This window comes from Nerophis ophidion, linkage group LG11 (assembly GCF_033978795.1).
Source record: "Nerophis ophidion isolate RoL-2023_Sa linkage group LG11, RoL_Noph_v1.0, whole genome shotgun sequence".
NCBI classification, from domain to species: Eukaryota; Metazoa; Chordata; class Actinopteri; order Syngnathiformes; family Syngnathidae; genus Nerophis; species Nerophis ophidion.
Genome location: NC_084621.1, coordinates 62977055 through 62998795, shown reverse-complemented (window position 1 = coordinate 62998795; position 21741 = coordinate 62977055). Strand labels below are relative to the sequence as shown.

The following is a 21741-nucleotide window of genomic DNA, read 5'->3' as shown; positions in this document are numbered from 1 at the left end:
GTTTCCTGGCCCCTGTTAAAAGTCGTGCTGCCGCGTTCTGGACTAACTGCAACCGGGAGAGAGCTTTTTGGCTAATGCCAGCATAAAGTGCATTGCAGTAGTCCAGGCGACTTGAAATAAAAGCATGCACGACTTGTTCAAAAAGGTTAAAAGATAAAAACGGTTTAACCTTTACTAAAAGACGAAGGTGATAAAAACACGATTTTAAAACGCCATTGACTTGTTTGTCTAGTTTAAAATCGCTGTCTATAGTGACGCCAAGGCTGGTGACTTTGGGACGCACATAATTTTGCAATGGTCCCAAGTCAGTAAGGGCCAGACCAAAAACTAAAATTTCCGTTTTTCCCTCATTCATTATTAAAAAATTCTGGGCTAACCAAGCCTTGACGTCACATAGACAGTTAAGAAGGGGTGTCAGGGGGCCGTGGCTTTTTGAAATCGGCATATACATTTGCCAGTCATCTGCATAAAAGGGATAAAACACTCCATGTTTCTTAAAAATATCTCCAAGAGGGAGGAGATAAAGAGCGAACAGGATGGGGCCTAAAATAGATCCTTGGGGGACACCACAGTAAAGCGGGGAAGAAGAGGAGGTGAAATATCATTACAGCCATTTACTGTAACTGCAGAGCAGTGATTTTACAGTTAATTACAACAGGGTTACAACTAAATGCAGTAACTTCACAGTTGCAATTTTATAGTTCATTACAATAAAATTACACTTATATGATGTAACTTCACAAAATTTAATTTTATAGTTCATTACTCTCCCGGTTAAGCAGAGTATCACCACTTACTCTGCAGCAGTATGCAAGGTAGTCTACGCAACCCCTTAAGAGACAAATCAGTTTGAATTTACAGTCATTTGTTGTCAAAATTGACTGTGACATTACAACAATTGGCTGTAAATACAAAATCCTTATGCTTCACAGCAGTTAACTGTTATTTCACATGTAATAGCAGTTAATTGTGCAACCAAGTCAACAGAACCCCTTTACAGTTATTAGTTTTTTTCCAAAATGTACCGTAACATTGCAACAGATGACCGTTAAAAAGACAATGACAGTTAATTAATGTGAAATATAAAAATACTGTTTTTTTTACAGTCACTTGTTGTAATGTTACAGTATATTTTGAGTCCAGTATTTGACTGTGAAAAAATACTGTTAAATGCTGTGAAATTCTGGCACATGTTTACAGTGCAGCTCTTCGTGTGATGCAGTACAGTTTTACTGCAAACTACAACCACAATTAACATAATAGTATTGTGTTAATATACATTTTCGTAAAATCTTTGTGAAAGCACAGTTTTTGATACATTCCTTCAAGTGACGTGCATCATGTCGTAAACAAATATTTAAAAAAAGATAATAAAATAAATATTAATTGTTGCCTATTGAAATATGATATTTTGTCTAGATAAAGAGGACTTTTACAACAAAGTAAGGGACCTGTTTCTGGGATTTGTAAGTTATAAGACTACAAATGTTTTTTTTGCTTTTATATATTTAGAAGAAAATACTTATATTTGTCCATTGAACTGTGTTGTTTTGTATTTTCTGTATGATTTGACGTTTTTAACATGTTCTAAAGCAGGGGTCCCCAAACTTTTTAACTCGGGGGCCGTATTGGGTTGGAAAAGTTTGGCCGGGGGGGCGGGCTGTTATATATATATGAGTGTGTATGTGTGTGTGTGTGTGTGTGTGTGTGTGTGTGTGTGTGTGTGTGTGTGTGTGTGTGTGTGTGTGTGTGTGTGTGTGTGTGTGTGTGTGTGTGTGTGTATACATACATATATGTGTGCGTGTGTGAGTGTGTGTATATATATATATGTATATGTATATATATGTATGTGTATACAGTATATATGTATGTGTGTATATATATGTATGTATGTGCATATATATATATATATATAAAATATATATATATATACATATATATATATGCATGTATGTGTCTTTATGTACATGTGTGTATATATATGTATATATATAAATGTACAAACCCCGTTTCCATATGTGTTGGGAAATTGTGTTAGATGTAAATATAAACGGAATACAATGATTTGCAAATCCTTTTCAACCCATATTCAGTTGAATGCACTACAAAGACAAGATATTTGATGTTCAACTAATAAACTTTTTTTTTTTTTTTTGCAACAATAATTAACTTAGAATTTTATGGCTGCAACACGTGCCAACGTAGTTGGGAAAGGGCATGTTCACCACTGTGTTACATCACCTTTTCTTTTAACAACACTCAATAAACATTTGGGAACTGAGTAAACTTATTGTTGAAGCTTTGAAAGTGGAATTCTTTCCCATTCTTGTTTTATGTAGAGCTTCAGTCGTTCAACAGTCCGGGGTCTCTGCTGTCGTGTTTTACGCTTCATAATGCGCCACACATTTTCCATGGGAGACAGGTCTGGACTGCAGGTGGCCCAAGAAAGTACCCGCACTTTTTTACTACAAAGCCACACTGTTGTAACATGTGGCTTGGCATTGTCTTGTTGAAATAGGCAGGGGAGTCCATGATAACGTTGCTTGAATTACAACATATGTTGCTCCAAAACCTGTATGGACCATTCAGCATTAATGGTGCCTTCACAGCTGTGTAAGTTACCCATGTCTTAGGCACTAATACACCCCCATATCATCACAGATACTGGCTTTTGATCTTTGCGCCTATAACAATCCGAATGGTTATTTTTCTCTTTGTTCTGGAGGACACCACGTCCTCTTTTTCCAAATATAATTTGAAATGTGGACTCGTGAGACCACAGAAAACTTTTCCACTTTGCATCAGTCCATCTTAGGTGAGCTCGGGCCCAGCCAAGCGGCGGTGTTTCAGGGTATTGTGGATAAATGGGTTTGGCTTTGCATAGTAGAGTTTTAACTTGCATTTACGGATGTAGCGACTATCTGTAGTTTCTGACAGTGGTTTTATGAAGTGTTTCTGAGCCCATGTGGTGATATCTTTTACACACTGATGTCGGTTTTTGATGCAGTACCGCTTGAGGGATCAAAAGTCTGTATAATCGCTTACGTGTAATGATTTCTCCAGATTCTCTGAACATTTTGATGATTTTACGGACCGTAGATTTTAAAATCCCAAAATTCCTTGCAATAGCTCGTTGAAAAATGTTGTTCTAAAACTGTTCGACAATTTGCTTACAAAGTGGTGACCCTCACCCCATCCTTGTTTGTGAATTACTTAGCATTTCATGGAAACTGCTTTTAAACCCAATCATGGCACCCACCTGTTTCCAATTAGCCTGCACAACTGTGGGATGATCCATATAAGTGTTTGGTGAGCATTCCTCAACTTTATCAGCATTTATTGCCACCTTTCCCAACTTCTTTGTCACGTGTTGCTGGCATCAAATTCTAAAGTTAATGATTATTTGCACACAAAAAAAAACTGTTTATTAGTTTGAACATCAAAAATATGTTGTCTTTGTCGCATATTCAACTGAATATGGGTTGAAAAGGATTTGCAAATCATTGTAATCCGTTTATATTTACATCTAACACAATTTCCCAACTCATTTGGAAATGGGGTTTGTATGTGTATGTATGTATGTACTGTATATGCATTTATATATATATATATATATACATATATATATATATATATATATATATATATATATGTATATATGTATATATATATATATATATATATATATATATATATATATATATGTATATATGTATATATATATATATATGTATATATATATGTATATATATATATATATATATGTATATATATATGTATATATATATATATATATGTATATGTATATATATATGTATATATATATATATATGTATATATATGTATATATATGTATGTATGTATGTGTATATATGTGTATATATGTATATATATGTATATATGCGTATATATGTATATGTGCGTGTGTTTGTATCTATATGTGTTTATATATATATATGTGTGTGTGTGTGTGTGTATAAATGTGTTTATATATATGTGTGCGTATATAAATATCTATACATATATGTATGTGTACACATATTCATGTGTGTGTATATATATATATATATATATATATATATATATACATATACAGACATACATATATAAATGTGTGTATGTATATATATATATATATACACACACACATATATACAAACACACACAGCTGTATATATAAACACATATATAAACAGTATACACACACACACATATATATATATAAGTGTGTGTCTGTGTGCGTGTTTTTGTTTGTGTGTATGTGTGTGTGTGTGTGTGTGTGTGTGTGTGTGTGTGTGTGTGTGTGTGTATATATCTGTGTGTATATGTGTTTGTATATATATATATATATATATATATATATATATATATATGTATATATATATGTATATGTGTGTGTATATGTGTGTGTGTATATATATGTGTTTGAATATAAATGTGTGTATAGGTGTGCGTGTGTATATATATATATATATATATATATCGTACATTAATTAACTGAAAGAGCACGCACCGAGAGCAACAAGGGGTAGTAAATGGATTAGAAAAGACAGATTTTAAAAAAGAATAATAAAATATTAGTATAATAATAATATTATAATTATATATATATATATATATATATATATATATATATATATATATATATATATATATATATATATATATACAGTATATAGATAATTTTATTTATTTATTTTTAAACAGGGGATCTACCGCTGTTCTAAAGTAAAAACTGCTTGGTTAGAGGGCGTGTGTCCAAAATAATGTTTGAAGAAAAACATTTAGGCTCGATTGGGGCCTTAATTAGAGTTTTGAAGCCCTCTCTTTCCACATTACACAAATCTTTCCCAATTTTGCGTTCATTTCAACTGATTTTTATAAATGTTTTAACTAACTTGCATTGAATTGTATGCATATTTTGTACTAAAACTAATTCATTAGAACAACATTGTTTCGTAATTTATGTTTTTAGTGGAAATCAACAAATTTAACATCAAGTCGCACAACCCCATCTAAAGGTCAAATTCCAGCTCACTGTGAACTACAATAAAATATTTGCAGAAAGTTGCCATTACGGTGTATTCTTATCAATGAGGGAACAGGAAAGGGCTATACGAATATGTTTGTTTTAACACTTCATATCATTCATAAAGTGACATTTTTACTAGATAAGTTTTGATTATACACTATTCCGACTAATCAGACACTAAATTACAAAAAAATGGCATACATTACTCTGGCTCATCATGAACTAGCACGGTGCTTGTCGCTGCCATCCTTCTACAAAGAGGCAAAAATGCTGCTTAACACTAAATAAAAAAATTAAGAAGACTTTTACAACATAATAACAGACCTTTGTGGACAATAAAGGTAGAACACTACAAAAGTGTCTTAGGTTTGTATACAAAAAATACCAATAGGATTGATATTTGAAAAAAATATTTTTCTAAAGTGAATTATTGTCCTCTTTTGTTTCTTGATATATTTCATTGATTAGAGCACAATAAATACAAAAACAATAATGAACAATAACTCCAGTCAGTGCCTCACTAACCATAAACCTCCATGTCACTCCATGTCACACTCCAATATATTGCAAATAATTGTATTTTTTTCACACAAATTAAAAAGCATGCATGATCTGAACACATAAATTATGCCCAAAACTATGTAATTTAATTAATTAAAATAGTTTCAGTTTTATTAGCAATATTCCATGATTGAATCGACAGAAGGCATTGTTCATGAGGTATAATAGTGAGTGCCCAGCATACCTCCAAAGTTTTTTATCCAACTTTTTTTGTTCATGTTGTTTGCTTCATTTCACTGAAGTGTGAGGAGCTGCTTTGAGGAGGGACATAATCTCTCTCATCTTTTTCACTTTTCTGCTCCTTTCTCCCTCTCAGGACTCGGTGCTCTTTACTCCTCCTTCCTTTATCCCAACCAGGCTTTGTCCCCACAGCAGAGTCTCTCTAAATAGGTCTTTAGATAGCATGCAGGGAGGAGGGGGGGTGAAGCAGCAACGCCACTGCTGTTGTTTCATTTTACGTCTCCCTATGGCAACCAGCAGTGGTGGGCCAGGAATGTCCCCTTTCCGGACAAAGTCCTGGTCCCTGAGGCTGACACCGGGGGGAAGACAGCTGGGACGGGATGGAGAGCCGTTCTCTCTCTCTCTGCTCTAGACAGGAGGCCCCAAAAGGACATTAAAATGTCTCGTCATTCTTTTTTTTAATGTTTGGAAACATCATTTAACTTTAGACCTGAAAACAATTGAAATATATCTAAAAGGTTCTCACAGATGGAACATGTTATTAGTCTCTTCATCACAAACTAATAAAGTGTAGTTATTTTACATGTAACAAAATAAGTTTTGTGATGAACCCAAACTCCAGTGAAAAAATATTGACATCAATGTGTCCAAACGTTTGCACCACCAATTTAAACAATCTAAAGACAACAACATAATTTTTTTAAAGGCTAAAAAAACATAATATGTCTAATATACATTTAAAGACAAATCCTGGTATTATTAGTAATTTTTGGTACATTTGTTTAAGTACATTGCTTACTTTTTTGCTCTATTTGTCCTTTTTTCCCCCCCGCATCTGAAGGCCAATAAAAAACAAACGGCGGGCAACAAATGGCCCTCGAGCCGCACTTTGGACACCTCTGGTGTAGTAGAAATCACACTGCAAAATCAAATGAGTTAACTTTATTTAAAAACACACGCTACGTATTGCCTCAAAACCACTAAGTAAATAAAATTTGATGACATGTTTCTTGTATCGTATGTATAAGGGTTTCTAAGTAAAGTACTATTTTACTTGAAAGTGGAATATTTTAGAAATAAAGTTAGACACACCCAGGATTAGGTACGAATATTTGTCAGTTCACATAACTGAATGAATGATTGTTAGTTTTTATGAAATTACAATTTACAAAATTGCCTGACAAAATGGACTTTGATTATGTTTGTAAAGTTCAAATAAGTAACACCTTCCCAAAATGGCATTGTTTTTGATTGATTGATTGATACTTCTATTAGTAGATTGCTCAGTTCAGTACATATTCTGTACAATTGGCCACTAAATGGTAACACCCGAATACGTTTTTCAACTTGTTTAATCAATTCATGTAATTTATTTTAATTTAAAAAAAAAAAGGAAAACCTTAAAACTAGAAGTTTGTGTGATTCCAATATAATGCACATGTAAAGTGCAGGATTTTTTTTTTTTTTTTTTTGTCATGTAAAATATTTTTTTCAATTCTTAAAATGTATAAAATGTGCATATGAAACTTTTTTTGCACCAATTGAAACACAGCAATAGTTTTTACACTGGATATGTCAATGTAGGTGTTTTGTAAACAACAGTGTGTCATTATTTTCAGTGTTTGACCATAATTTAATTTTGCAAATGTTTGATACTTGATATAATAAAAATAATAATAATAATAAAGGGGGAAATGCATATTGCACAGCACAAATATATCATCACAAATGTTTAACGTGCTCCAGATGTATTGCATTCTCCAAAGCTGCAATTAACGATGGATAAATTCAGGTTTTATAAGACCGTTTAATATGCAGATGATAACAATTAGTAGCATCAATCAATAAAGACGTGATATGGTTGTTTCCGTGTACATCTTCAGCCATGACAGTCGGTGATAATCCAAATAAATCAACTATCTTACAGTCTCTCCGCCGAAGCCGCCGCCGCCGCCGCTTCCCTCCATGCCGCACTCCATCACTCCTTTCCTCCCAGCCTCCAATCGCGAGAAGACTCCCCGCAGCCAATGGGCTCGCCGTCGCCCCTGGCAACCACGTCCATCACTCCCGCTCGGGCCAATGAGCGCGGGGCGTGGGGGCGGGCCCAGGCCAGGTGCGCTCCGGACGCTCGCCTGGGCAAAGCGCCCGGGAGCCTCCTGTCGGCAGGAGATGATCCGTCAAATGCGAGCATCTCCCGATAAGAGCAAGCAGTCCGGCTCCGAGCGTCATGGCGACCGCAGCGTCTAACCACTACAGCCTCCTCACCTCCAGCGCCTCCATCGTGCACTCGGAGCCCGGCGCCATGCAGCAAGCCGCGGCGTACCGGGACGCGCAGAGCCTGTTGCAGAGCGACTACCCGCTGCAGAGCAACGGCCACGCGCTGAGCCACGCGCACCAGTGGATTACCGCGCTCTCGTCCCACGGCGAGGCGGCGCCGTGGTCCACCAGCCCGCTGGGCGCGGAGCAGGACATCAAGCCCGCCGTGCAGGGCGCCCGGGACGACATGCACGGCAATGCGCAGCACCAGACGCGGCCGTCGCACCTGGTGCACCAGAACCACCACGACGCGCGGGCGTGGAGGACCACCGCCGCCGCGGCGCCGCCGGCGGCGCACATCCAGAGCATGGCGACCACCAACGGCCAGAGTCTGCTCTACTCGCAGCCCAGCTTCGGCGTCAACGGGCTGGGGCTGCACCACCACGCCCTGCGCGACCCCCACGAGGACCCCCACCACAGCCCGCACCTGAGCGAGCACCAGCAGCACCAGCACCGGCCGCAGAGCCACCACGACCACTCGGACGAGGACACGCCGACCTCGGACGACCTGGAGCAGTTCGCCAAGCAGTTCAAGCAGCGGCGGATCAAGCTGGGCTTCACGCAGGCGGACGTGGGGCTGGCCCTGGGGACCCTGTACGGCAACGTCTTCTCGCAGACCACCATCTGCAGGTTCGAGGCCCTGCAGCTCAGCTTCAAGAACATGTGCAAGCTGAAGCCTCTGTTGAACAAGTGGCTGGAGGAGGCGGACTCCACCTCGGGCAGCCCCACCAGCCTGGACAAGATCGCCGCGCAGGGCCGGAAACGGAAAAAACGGACCTCCATCGAGGTGAGCGTCAAGGGGGCTTTGGAGAGCCATTTTTTGAAGTGCCCCAAACCTGCCGCCTCGGAAATAATCAGCCTGGCGGACAGTCTGCACCTGGAGAAAGAAGTGGTGAGGGTTTGGTTTTGTAACAGGAGACAGAAGGAGAAGCGCATGACGCCTCCCGGAGGAGCTCTGCCGGGCGGCGAGGACGTGTACGGGGACACGCCGCCCCACCACGGGGTCCAGACCCCGGTTCAATAAACTCGGATTTTTGCCTCCTTTATTTATATACCAATCACTTCATAGTGTTTTATGTACCATAGACTTGCAGCGAGGAGGAGAGCGGCTCCTTCTTCTCCTTCTTCTCCTTCTTCTTCTTCTTCTTCTTCTTCTAGAAGAACATGTTTGTGTTTCTGAGGAGACCCAGCCCAGCACTGTGAGTCCAGGGTGCAGACACTATTGTGTCGTGAAGGAAACAACGCAGCAGAATGGCTTCCAGATATAAATATATATATATATACACACATATATGAATTCATACATGTATGTGTGTATATATGCTGAGTCCTGGTTTTGTCTGCAGAGATGCTTGCTGGTTGCTAAAATCTGCTTTCATTGTATTGCTCTTATTTATTCCGAGGTGGAAGATTTCATTAAGAAAACAAACAAATACCATTATTATTCATTATTATTATTATTAGGAGGAGTACAATTCAAATTATGATGATAAAGTCCACCAAAAAACATTATTTTACTATACTTTTTTTTTTTTGAGGGCACTAACTTGAAGGATGGGTTTATTATAGGGATTTATGTCATCAACATTTTTTTTTTTTTTGATCCGCTTTTGTAAATATTGTATAACTTTAAAAGTCATGGTTCCGTCTTTTGTTTTCTCTCTTCTCTCTCACTGGGGCACTTTTTGAATGAATATTCCAGAATTTTTGTTAAAAATCCTTCATAATCTACCTGCTGCCTTGTATCTGTGTTGTTATTTAACCCTCATTTCCTATCCCGGGAATATATTGAGCATTTGCATTTAATTTTATTATTATTATTATTATTATTATGTGTTTAAGTTAAGTACATTTACAGTTAAATGGTGTACATTTTCTCGGGGTGTTTTGTTTGGCCGCGGATTTGTCACAACAAATTGTACATTTATTTGACATTTAAAAGCTCCTGAGCCCTTAAAGGTAAAACTTTGAAACGTCAAATAATGCCGTTAAAATTGTGAAGATTCCAAAAATACAGCATTTGATCAAAAGTATTAAATTATTATTGCATTGCATTATTATTAATAATATTGCCATATAGTTTATTTCAGCCGAATTGTCTCTCCTTGTTTTTTTTATTTGTCATCATTTTTCTCCATTTTATTTCATGTTTGTTGTTTATTTGTCATTATTGTTTACATTTGTATTTCAACGACAGCTAAATGTATATACATCTTTGTTTTAATTCCCTATAGTTTACTTTTTTTATGCCAACAATTACAGAATTTTAGAGGGATTAAATAATGTTCCCTTTATAGAAAACAATATTTCTTCAGTAGCTTTAATCGATTCATGCAACTCCAAATTATCTGGTACGTTTTTGTTTTTTTAACAATCCAGCAATGTTTACGTTTTCTCTTCTGGTTCATACACTGTACATTTTGTTTTGTTGGTAAATATTTTAGCTCATGTTGGATGAAATGATGTTTCATCACAAAAGACTTGCACATTTTTAAAGATGGGGTTGCTATTAAACAGCTTTTTTTCCAACGTTGAGGCTATGAATGTGTTTTTAAATTCAAACTCATAGCTCGCCTTGGAAATCTAGGTTGTTTTTATTTGTGTAGCATGTTGCTTTTAAATCATGCAACTTTATCACAGAAATGCTGTTTTAACGACCCTTTTGCTATTAAGTGACTAACAATGACCTATTTAGACATAACTTGTAGAAAAAAACAATTACAAATAAATGATTTAGGAAATGTTTTGTAAATCACTTGAATTAACTCAAAATAGTATTGTTGACTTTACTTTTAACTGTATAATGATAATAGTTTTAATGTAATGATAATAACATTTTAAAATATTTGCTGCCTTTTTTATGAAAGAAACTATCTTTAATTTTATTACTGTAGTTAAAATAATTAGCATAATAGATCGCCTTAGGTGCCTAAACGCAGCTTCCATATAATAGCAAAACAATTAAAAACTGAATAATGTTTAATGGTCTTATTAAACAAAATAATTGTCTGTATAAAGTAAAAATGTTTTCTTTTATTTAGTAATGTTAATAGTGTTTTTCTAAACAAAACGAAATTCTTCAAAATGGGAAAGTTACAAATTACCCCAGCTATTCTCCATGCCAGTGTGTAAATGCTATTACATTACAATGTGGTATACTCTACATATCTCCTGTATGTGTATGTATAAAAATATTTACCGCACACATAAGTCGACTATATTGTGCCCTGGTATGCAAAAGGTACACCCAATTAATGTTGCGTCACTTAAATTATAGCTTTCTTTTTATTTAGGGGATATTTCCCTTTTTTTTTTTTTATTGAAGTGCTGGACCACTTAGTGCTTTAGTGCCATTCAGCGGTAGCAGATGGGATTGCTATTTTAAACATCACTTTACCTGCAATTGTGTGATGAAAGAAACATCAATTAATATTCGTAGAATAAAACTGTACTAAATATCAACTAGAATGATTATGGAAACAATACTGTAACATTATTATATGTCTATATATATATATATATATATATATATATGTGTGTGTATATATATAAATACATGTATGTATATGTGTGTATATATATGTATGTATATGTGTATATATTTGTATGTATATGTTTATATATATACATGTATGTATGTATGTTTATATATATATATTTATGTGTATATATAATATATATGTATATAATATATATATGTATATATACGTATGTATACATGTATACATGTATATATATATAAACATATGTATATTAAAGTTAAGTTAAAGTTAAAGTACAATTGATTGTCACACACACACTAGGTGTGGTGAAATTTGTCCTCTGCATTTGACCCATATATATATATATATATATATATATATATATATATATATATATATATATATATATATATATATATATATATATATGTATATATGTATATATATATATATGTATATATATATATATATATATATATGTATATATATATATATATATATATATGTATATATATATATATATATATATATATATATATATATATATATATATATATACAGATGTGTGCGTATATATATATACACGTATATATATATATATATACATATGTGTGTGTATATATACACATACAGATGTGTGTGTATATATATACACACATATATATACCGTATATATGTGTGTATATATGCATATATATACACATACACATATGTGTATACATAATATAAACGTGTTTGTATGTATATATGCATGTATATATATATATATATATATACACATATATATTTATATATATATGAATGTATTTGTCATGTTCACTAAATTTTATTGCAGGAAACGAAATCTCACTAAATGAAAATGAGACACTCAAAATGTACTCAAAAGATTATATTTTAGATGAATGTTTTTTTTATATATATATTGAACTATTTATTTATAAATATACGATACATGAATGTTTTCACAAACAGGCTGTGTTTTATCACGCGACACTGACTTTCGAGGTTCTTGTGACTGCAAAGCACTCTGGGTAATGTGAATACTCTTATCCTTTTAACCGACAAATGGCCCGTACTTTACAAAGTTTTCCACTAGAGACGTACTGTAACGTACCCGCTTCCAAAATACATTAATATTGGAGGCAAGTGTCGGACTTTTTTTTTTTTTTTTTGGGTTCCAGCTTCTTCACTCTTGGCACTTCCTGCTTCTCTCAGCTGTTGCTGGTTGTAAACTGATTATGGTTGTTGGCGCTGGCTGCCATCAAACGGAATATTCGCCTTTTGCCAAAAGACATGTTGACAATACAAGGTAAGACAAGACAATTAAATTAACACCAGCTTCCCCCTTTTTTTTCCTGGTCGCACCGGAATTACATCCATCCATGTTTACCGCTTGTCCCTTTTCGCGGTCGCGGTGGGTGCTGGAGCCTATCTCAGCTGCATTCGGGCGGAAGGCAAGTCGCCATTGGAATGCTTTTTGTTTTTTTTTAATTCACTTTATTTAAACATCTTATTCCGCTTATCCGAGGTCGGGTCGCGGGGGCAGCAGCCTAAGCAGGGAAGCCCAGACTTCCCTCTCCCCAGCCACTTCGTTCAGCTCTTCCCGGGGGATCCCGAGGCGTTCCCAGGCCAGCCGGGAGACATAGTCTTCCCAACGTGTCCTGGGTCTTCCCCGTGGCCTCCTACCGGTTGGACGTGCCCTAAAGGCGTTCAAGTGGCATCCTGACCAGATGCCCAAACCACCTCATCTGGCTCCTCTCGATGTGAAGGAGCAGCGGCTTTACTTTGAGTTCCTCCCGTATGGCAGAGCTTCTCACCCTATCTCTAAGGGAGAGACCCGCCACCCGGCGGAGGAAACTCATTTGGGCCGCTTGTACCCGTGATCTTATCTTTTCGGTTATGACCCAAAAGCTCATGACCATAGGTGAGGATGGGAACGTAGATCGGCCGGTAAATTGAGAGCTTTGCCTTCCGGCTCAGCTCCTTCTTCACCACAACGGATCGGTACAACGTCCGCATTACTGAAGATACCGCGCCGATACGGCTGTCGATCTCACGATCCACTCTTCTCTCACTCGTGAACAAGACTCCTAGGTACTTGAACTCCTCCACTCATTGAAACAAATTGGTGTTAAAATAGAGAAGAAAAATAAAAGCAAATTGAGGAAGAAAATACTTTAATGCTAAGACCTGATTATTACAGATGTATTTATCCATCCATTTTATACCGCTTGTCCCTTTTGGGGACGCAGAGGGTCACTGTAGCCCAGGGGTGTCCAAAGTGCGGCCCGGGGGCCATTTGCGGCCCGCAGGTCCTTTTTTTTACGGCCCCATGGCACATTTTAAAAATACTATGGAAAAAAAATAAAACATAAAAAGTGGTATAAAAGAGAAAATGTAACAGGAACATTTTGCAATGTTTACTCTAATAACACACAGCTGCCATGCAGGCTGTTTCTTTCTTTAAAAAATAATAAGTGAATCAAAATCAATGTCATTATGAATTATTGACCTATTCAAGGCTCCAATTACGTCACATTAAATATTCCACTTCGAGATATTTTTGTGGGTAAATGTTGGATATTTTGTGTTTGCCATATAAAAAACTGAGCTGTTTTTTTTTTTCAAAGAAGGGCCTAAAACGAACATACAAAAAACATAAACTACAAAAAAACTTGTAATTGACAAATGGATCTGAATTTGATCTCGAGACCATTGTGTTAAAATTATAAAAATAAAAAATAAAAATTACTTTTTTTTTTAACACTTAAATGAGTAGGACCCCTTTGGATCAGTGTGATTTGTTTTCAAGTGTCATTGCACAAAAAATAATAGTGAATTAAAATCAATGTTGTTATGAGTTGTTGACCTTTTTACGGCTCCAATTATTATATAATCTCAAATATTGTACTTAAAAATTTTATTGGGGTGAAAATATTGCATATTTTGTATTTTTTTTCCATAAAAAAACATGGTTTTCTTTGACAAAAAGAGCATACAACTTAAATCTTTAAAAACGTCATATTGACAGATAGACCTAATGTTGATCTAGAGATTTAAAACTTGAATAATAATCCAAATAATAATACTGAATATTGACACATTTTTAACATTTTATTTTTACCAAAACCCTTTGGGGTCCCCGGGATCAAGTCTGAGTGGAGGTCTAAATGTATATTTTTAATACATATATTGGATTGTTTTTTAAAATAAATGGATTTTTCAGTGTGCGGCCCTCAGTGGAAAAAGTTTGGACACCCCTGCTGTAGCTTATCTCAGCTGCATTCGGGCGGAAGGCGCCGTACACCCTGGACAAGTCCTCCCGCCTTCCCATCGCAGAGATATATTTATACTGTTTGTAAACATTGATGACGTTAGTGTGGATGCACGTGCATTTAGGTCCCGGACGTTGCTGTTTTTCAAAATAAGCACAAGCACCTTGAATAGATCAAAGGTCAATTTACATAAATAATACACATTTTTCACATTCTGATGTCAAATTCTGTTTATTTGAAACACAATATTTTTTAATACTATAAATAGTTATAGTATATACCAGGGGTCACCAACATTTTTGAAACCAAGAGCTACTTCTTGGGTACTGATTAATTCAAAGGGCTACTAGTTTGATACACACTTAAAAAAATGCCAGAAATAGCCAATTTTCTCAATTTACCTTTAAAATACATATATATATATATATATATATAAATGGGTATTTCTCTGTCATTCCGTTGTACTTTTTTTTTCCTTTTATGGAAAGTGTTTTGTAGAGAATAAATGATAAAAAACAAAAAAACTTAATTGAACGGTTTAAAATAAGGGAAAACACGAAAATTTTGAAACATAGTTTATCTTCAATTGTGACTCTTTAAAATTCAAAATTCAACTGAAAAAAATTAAGAGAAAAACTGTCTTTGTGCAAATATATTTTATTAGATTTTACAGTTAAAATGACAAACAGTCACATCCACTCATACACACACACATACACACTTGAGGAGAGAGGTGCACATGAACTTTAACAACTCAAGGTTTACAGTACAGACATTATTAGAAAATATACCCATATATTGTATATATATATACATACACACACACATATATATATCCATACATATATATATATATATATACATATATATCCATCCATCCCGCTGCGGCTCACGATCAGCAGGCTATCGAGATCACAGCAAAATAGATGAACATACCTCGGTATCAAGGATCCTCAGGAAGTGTTCACAAGATCACCTCCCGAGGGCCTGTCCACCGTACACACTTAGAGGGAAAAAAAAGGAAAAGTTACAGGGCTTGATCAATACAAAACAATAATCAAAAAAAAAAAAACAGAACAAAAAAGCAAGTAAACCATGACAAAACCATATCAGAAGTGACACAAGAAAAACAAATGTAGTGTTGAATCAGTACAAAAGATAATAACAATAAAAATTAAAAATAAAAAAGGAATACAACTACAAAAAAATGGCAGTTTAGTTTTCCTTTAAATGTCTATAAGTTATGCTTCAATATATGTCAGTAAAGGTTTCCAGGTTAATTCCCATTTATTCATATTTGTAGAGTTTATAAATCTTATTTTTTCAAGAGTCATTACATTCACAAGTTCCTTTAACCAGTTCCTGAAGTTGGGTGCAGATAGAGTATTCCAGTCTCTGAGAATGAGTCTTTTGGCCAAAACCGTCCCAAGCAGCAACACAGTTCTAATATGTTTTGGAAGCTTTTGTGTTTCTGAAGACCACCCAAATAAGATCATATCCCTATCAGGGACAATTTGTCTCTGATATACCCCCGAGTAAAAAAAGAAAATGCTGGACCAAAATGATTGAATAATTGGACATCCCCAAAACGAGTGAGACAATGATCCTTCAGCAGATTTACATTTATCACAAAGTGGAGATGTATCCGGATAAAATGTGTGTAATAAAACTTTAGAATAGTAAAAACGATGAATCACTTTAAACTGTATGAGCCTATGTCTGCTGTTAATTGAGCATTTGTGAATTTGAGAGAGTGTCTGTTCCCATTGCTGATTGGGTATTGTTGTTCTTAGTTCCTGTTCCCATGCTCTTTTAACACTGTCTGCTGATGTCATAGACATAATGAAGCAGCTGACAAATTTAGCGATAAACTTTTTACTTGTGGGTGGTAAATTTAATAGTTCTAAAAGAGGATGTTTTTCATTTACCAGCTGAGACTTTGAAATGTTTTCTTTAATAAATGTTTTTACCTGCAAATAGCAAAACCAACTGAATTGGGACAAATTGAATTTGATTCGCAATTGCTCAAATGACACAAGACTGTCCTCGACATAAATGTCTTTTATGCATTTAATTCCATTTGAGTACCAGTCAAAAAATGTTTTATCTGTTATCGATGGAATAAATGCATGGTTGTGATATATTGGTGAATACATAGTTACATTGGAAATATTCAATTGTTTTTTAATTTGAGAAAGAATTTTGATAGAATTTCGTACTACAACACTATGACTTATTGATTTAATTGAAGAGACTGGTTTAGTAAAAAGTAACGATAGCAATGATGTATAAGGTTTCACTAATGACTGCAGTTCCTTTTATGGAAAGTGTTTTGTAGAGAATAAATGATAAAAAACAAAAAAACTTAATTGAACGGTTTAAAATAAGGGAAAACACGAAAATTTTGAAACATAGTTTATCTTCAATTGTGACTCTTTAAAATTCAAAATTCAACTGAAAAAAATTAAGAGAAAAACTGTCTAATTCGAATCTTTTTGAAAAAATTAAAAACAGAATTTATGGAACATCATTACTAATGTTTCCTGATTAAGATTAATTTTGGAATTTTGATTACATGTTTTGAATAGGTTAAAATCCACTTTGAAATAAGATTTAAATTTGATTCTACAGATTTTCTAGATTTGCCTGAATATTTTTGGGGAATTTTAACCATAAGCTTGAAGAAATATTTCACAAATATTCTTCGTCGAAAAAACAAGCAAAAATGAAGAACTTAATTAAAATGTATTTATTATTCTTTACAATAAAAAAAAAAAACTTGAACATTGATTTAAATTGTCAGGAAAGAAGAGGTAGGAATTTAAATGGTAAAAAGGTATATGTTTTTAAAAATCCTAAAATCATTTTTAAGGTTGTACTTTTTTCTCTAAAATTGTCTTTCTGAAAGTTATAAGAAGCAAAGTAAAAAAAATAAATGAATTTATTTAAATAAGTGAAGACCAAGTCTTTAAAATATTTTCTTGGATTTTCAAATTCTATTTGAGTTTTGTCTCTCTTAGAATTAAAAATGTCGAGCAAAGCGAGATCAGCTTGCTAGTAAATAAATACAATTTAAAAAATAGAGGCAGCTCACTGGTAAGTGCTGCTATTTGAGCTATTTTTTAGAACAGGCCAGCGGGCTACCTGCTGCCCGCGGGCACCGCGTTGGTGACCCCTGGTATATACTGTAAAAAGTTGGTGGGAGGATGAACGTTCGGTGACATTGTTGTTCCCTGCAGCTAATTACACTCACCACACTTAAGCACACCAATGCCTGAGCGCGTTCATTTGTAAACGAGTTAGCGGTTAATTAGAACTTCGCACGAACTTTGCCGATCGGTGGAGCGAAACATGTCGCCCCATCAGTGCGTTATTATTCCAGCTATAATTGCTCGACATGCTCATCCCTCAGCAAGGCCGGCGGTGTCTCCAGCGCAAGAGAGACACTGGTCAAGTTCAACCAATCACAGCAGTCCTCGAATATTATTTGTGAACAAATGAAATTATGATTTACAAGCTGTAACCTACACAAAACATTCAACTGACATAAAGGGGTCCTTCCCGCAGTCAGGGTGATGGGAAGGTGCGGCAGCTACAGAAAAAGAAAGAAAAATTTTTTTTTTAGCCTGCTCAGCGGTAAATGAATCCACCGAGAGCAGAAAACACAACAAAATAGTCATTGAGGGAAAGAGTTTACATAAAATATTGACATGTTGGTGCAATACTAGTATTCCATACTAGTATTTCATACTTTGATAAACTACAACTGCGAGTGATAAAGTAGTTTCGTATCAGACGGTGTTATGTTCATTCTTCTGACTGTGCATTGAGTATTGACATTTTAAAACGTATATTAAAAAAAAGTATAATTTCATCAGGGATTGTTTTTCAAAGCTCCTTTTAATGCTAAATGTAAGTTTTAGCAGCGCACAATTTAGGGGTAATGTGACCAAGTCCTAATCTCAAGCGATAAAAAGTTGCAGCTCTTGTGTATTTTAGAAATTGAGTAAACTATCTCGTTCAGTGGTTCTCAAAAGTACCACCTCTGAAAACACTTGGCTCTGCAAGTACCACCATAATGACCAACATTAAAATGCAGTATATGATTGTATATAATTGAACTATGTTCATGTTGTGTATAATGTGTATTCATATGTTGTGCAAAGGACATTTCATAATTTTCGGAAGTTTATTTTGTTCTTGACATTGTTTATAGGGCTAGGCGCAATAAGTGTTCAACTTCAGCCTAAACCCTTTCGGTCTGCAACATTTTTATTTTCAATTTATGAAAGTACAACTGTTTGTTTGTTTTTTTGACCATTGACCGAAGAACAATAAACCAGAAACCAGTAGATTAATAGGCTTAAGTATTCATTAAAACAAAGCAGACGTTTTATTAAAAAAGTATATTTAACATTTTTGGCCAATGTAACATTACAGACAGTTGGAACAGTAACACTGTGTTTGAATGTAGGAACATAAAACATTACACTTTCATCAAATTATTCTTTGATGTACCACTAGTTGAAGCCTGCGTACTACTAACACTAACTGGATTAATTATGTAATAATATTATATGTATTATTATTATATGACTATAATAATTAAGTAATTGGATTAAACACACTTTATAACCTCAATGCGTATTTTAGGGGAACTATATGAAATAAACAATTTTTCTGATTGCCATAACCTTCATTGTTTGTTTTTAATAAATGTGTATAATCTCCATTGAAATTACACTCTAAAAATGTGTGCATTAACAAAATTTAAAAAGTCGATGCCACAACAGATCACAAAACCCACACACCGCCGCTTTCATTTCCTGTCTATTCCAGCAGCCGTTCGGAAACTATGTCCGCAGATTTAAAGTTCTGGACACTCCATGCAGTCTGGATTTTATTCATCTTCATTAACTACTGTCATTATACAATTAATCAAAGCAACCAAGTATAAATCAAAGCTTTTTTTTAATCAATTTATCATTAAACATTGTTGCCATTATGATACATAAGCACGGATAAGTCGACATATTAATACAATTAACTGTTGAATTAACATAATACATTTATATATATATATATATATTTGTTTCTAAATATAATGGTAACTAAAAAATAATTGAAATATCTTGTAATGCATCATGGCTAAAATCGGTTAAACGATCAAACCCCAAAAAGACGAAGCGTTTTATTAACATTTTGCACTTTTTCTCATTATTTTCAGCCTTTCCCCATTTTTGGCAGGTATTAATAATTTAATTGTATTATTATTATTTCATCACTTTAGAACAAGGGTGTCAAAGTCATCTTAGATCGGGGGCCACATGGAGAAAAATCTACTCCCAAGTGGGCCTGACTTGTAAAATCACGGCACGATAACTTAAGAATAAAGACAACTTCAGATGGTTTTCTTTGTTAAAAAATAGAACAACCACCTTCTGAAAATGTACAACTCATAATGTTGTTGTTTTTTGTTTTTTTTACACTTACATGTTGCGGTTAATAGTTTTCCATCTTTATTTGTCGTTATTTATACTTTCTGAATAAATTATGTGATAATGTTCATCGCTCAGCTCATCGGTGTTAATTTTCAATCTACCAAGATAAAAAAAATTATATAATCAAATTAAAGGATGTTATTCATGTAGTTTGATAATTTTTCTCGACTGGTGCAGTCATGTTTTTTTTTTTTTTTACATAGGTAGCATAATCTAAAAAAATACAAATAATTTCTATTGTGACATCTAGTTTACACATTTAGAACAGCAGTTTCTTTCATTGAAAAATGTCGTCTAATTTTTATACTTGGCAAACTCATCCCGCAGGCCGCGTTAAACCTGTTCGGGGGCCGATATCATACGTTTAACACCCCTGCTTTAGAATGTTACACAGGTTATCAAAACCATGCTGCAAATGGTCACACCTTGGGCACCCGTGTCTACAGCGGTGCCTTTAGGAATTCTGGACTCCCGTTTAAAAAAATAAAAATAAAACATCCCGGTGGGTAGCTTTTTTCACCGCTATCCACTGACAGAGAGGAACCCTTGGAATAGTCCTTTTTCCAACCGATATGCAGCGCCCCTGTCTGCACACTATGGTATCGCAAGTCTAACTGCCGTCGCAGCTAATAAAACGGTTGGATTTTTGTACGAAACGCAGCACCCTGCAGCTATATGACCCAACCAGTGTGTTACAGTATTAAGACGACTGTCTGTACCTCAGTGGCAACATTTTCATTTTGTTCCCAAACAGTGCAAAATGAATTCGATTCAGACACGTCGTCTTGGCTGTGAGAGACCCCAGGAGTCACATTGAGATGAGTATCACACGCAGCCTAATGCATGATGGCATGTGGACACGGTGACTCTGAGCGCGGCATGTCTGTCAAAAACAGATTGTCTTAGTATGTGCAATATTGATGTTCAATGGAGAGCTTACCAAACTTTAAAAGTACTGTTAAAGGTCATAAAAACTGAAACTGTACAGTACGTCTTTAAGGAAAGTTATAAATCCATAAAATCCTGACAGATACAGACCTGATCTTGTAAACTCACATTAATACAATGCTAATACCGGTTACTAAAAAAAACCCACTGACTGGCCAAAAGTGAAGGGATTAAGTTTGGTTAAACATTAGCTGGTTTGAAGAATCTGGATATGCACTGGACACAGTCGTTTTTCCCGATCTTTTTTGAACCATGGTACATACAGTATACTTGACATTAGAAAAACCTTGCATTACCAATCATGCCATGATGTGTTTTGTTGTATGAAACATGAGGTAATTGTGTACCTTTTGGTATCTAGTGGAAGAACACAGTTTGCCCATCACTGGCATGTATGTATTAGCAAAGATAATTTTTTTTTTTTTTTTAAAGATTTGGAGCAATTA

General features: G+C 35.1%; 1 protein-coding gene and 1 long non-coding RNA gene across 2 annotated transcripts in view; both read left to right on the top strand.

Annotated features, from left to right (window-relative positions):
• Window positions 1-7925: 7925 nt before the first annotated feature.
• pou3f2b (POU class 3 homeobox 2b) lies at window positions 7926-10771 on the top strand. The gene has a single exon (XM_061914750.1). It carries the CDS (start codon window positions 8001-8003, stop codon window positions 9111-9113), a length of 1113 nt encoding a protein of 370 aa, XP_061770734.1. The 5' UTR covers window positions 7926-8000; the 3' UTR covers window positions 9114-10771.
• Window positions 10772-12544: 1773 nt separating this feature from the next.
• The window catches only part of LOC133562342 (uncharacterized), a 31311-nt gene continuing 22114 nt past the window's right edge, over window positions 12545-21741 (top strand). The window contains exon 1 of the long non-coding RNA XR_009808886.1: window positions 12545-12880. This is a non-coding gene — a long non-coding RNA (uncharacterized LOC133562342). The remainder of the gene's footprint in view (window positions 12881-21741) is intronic.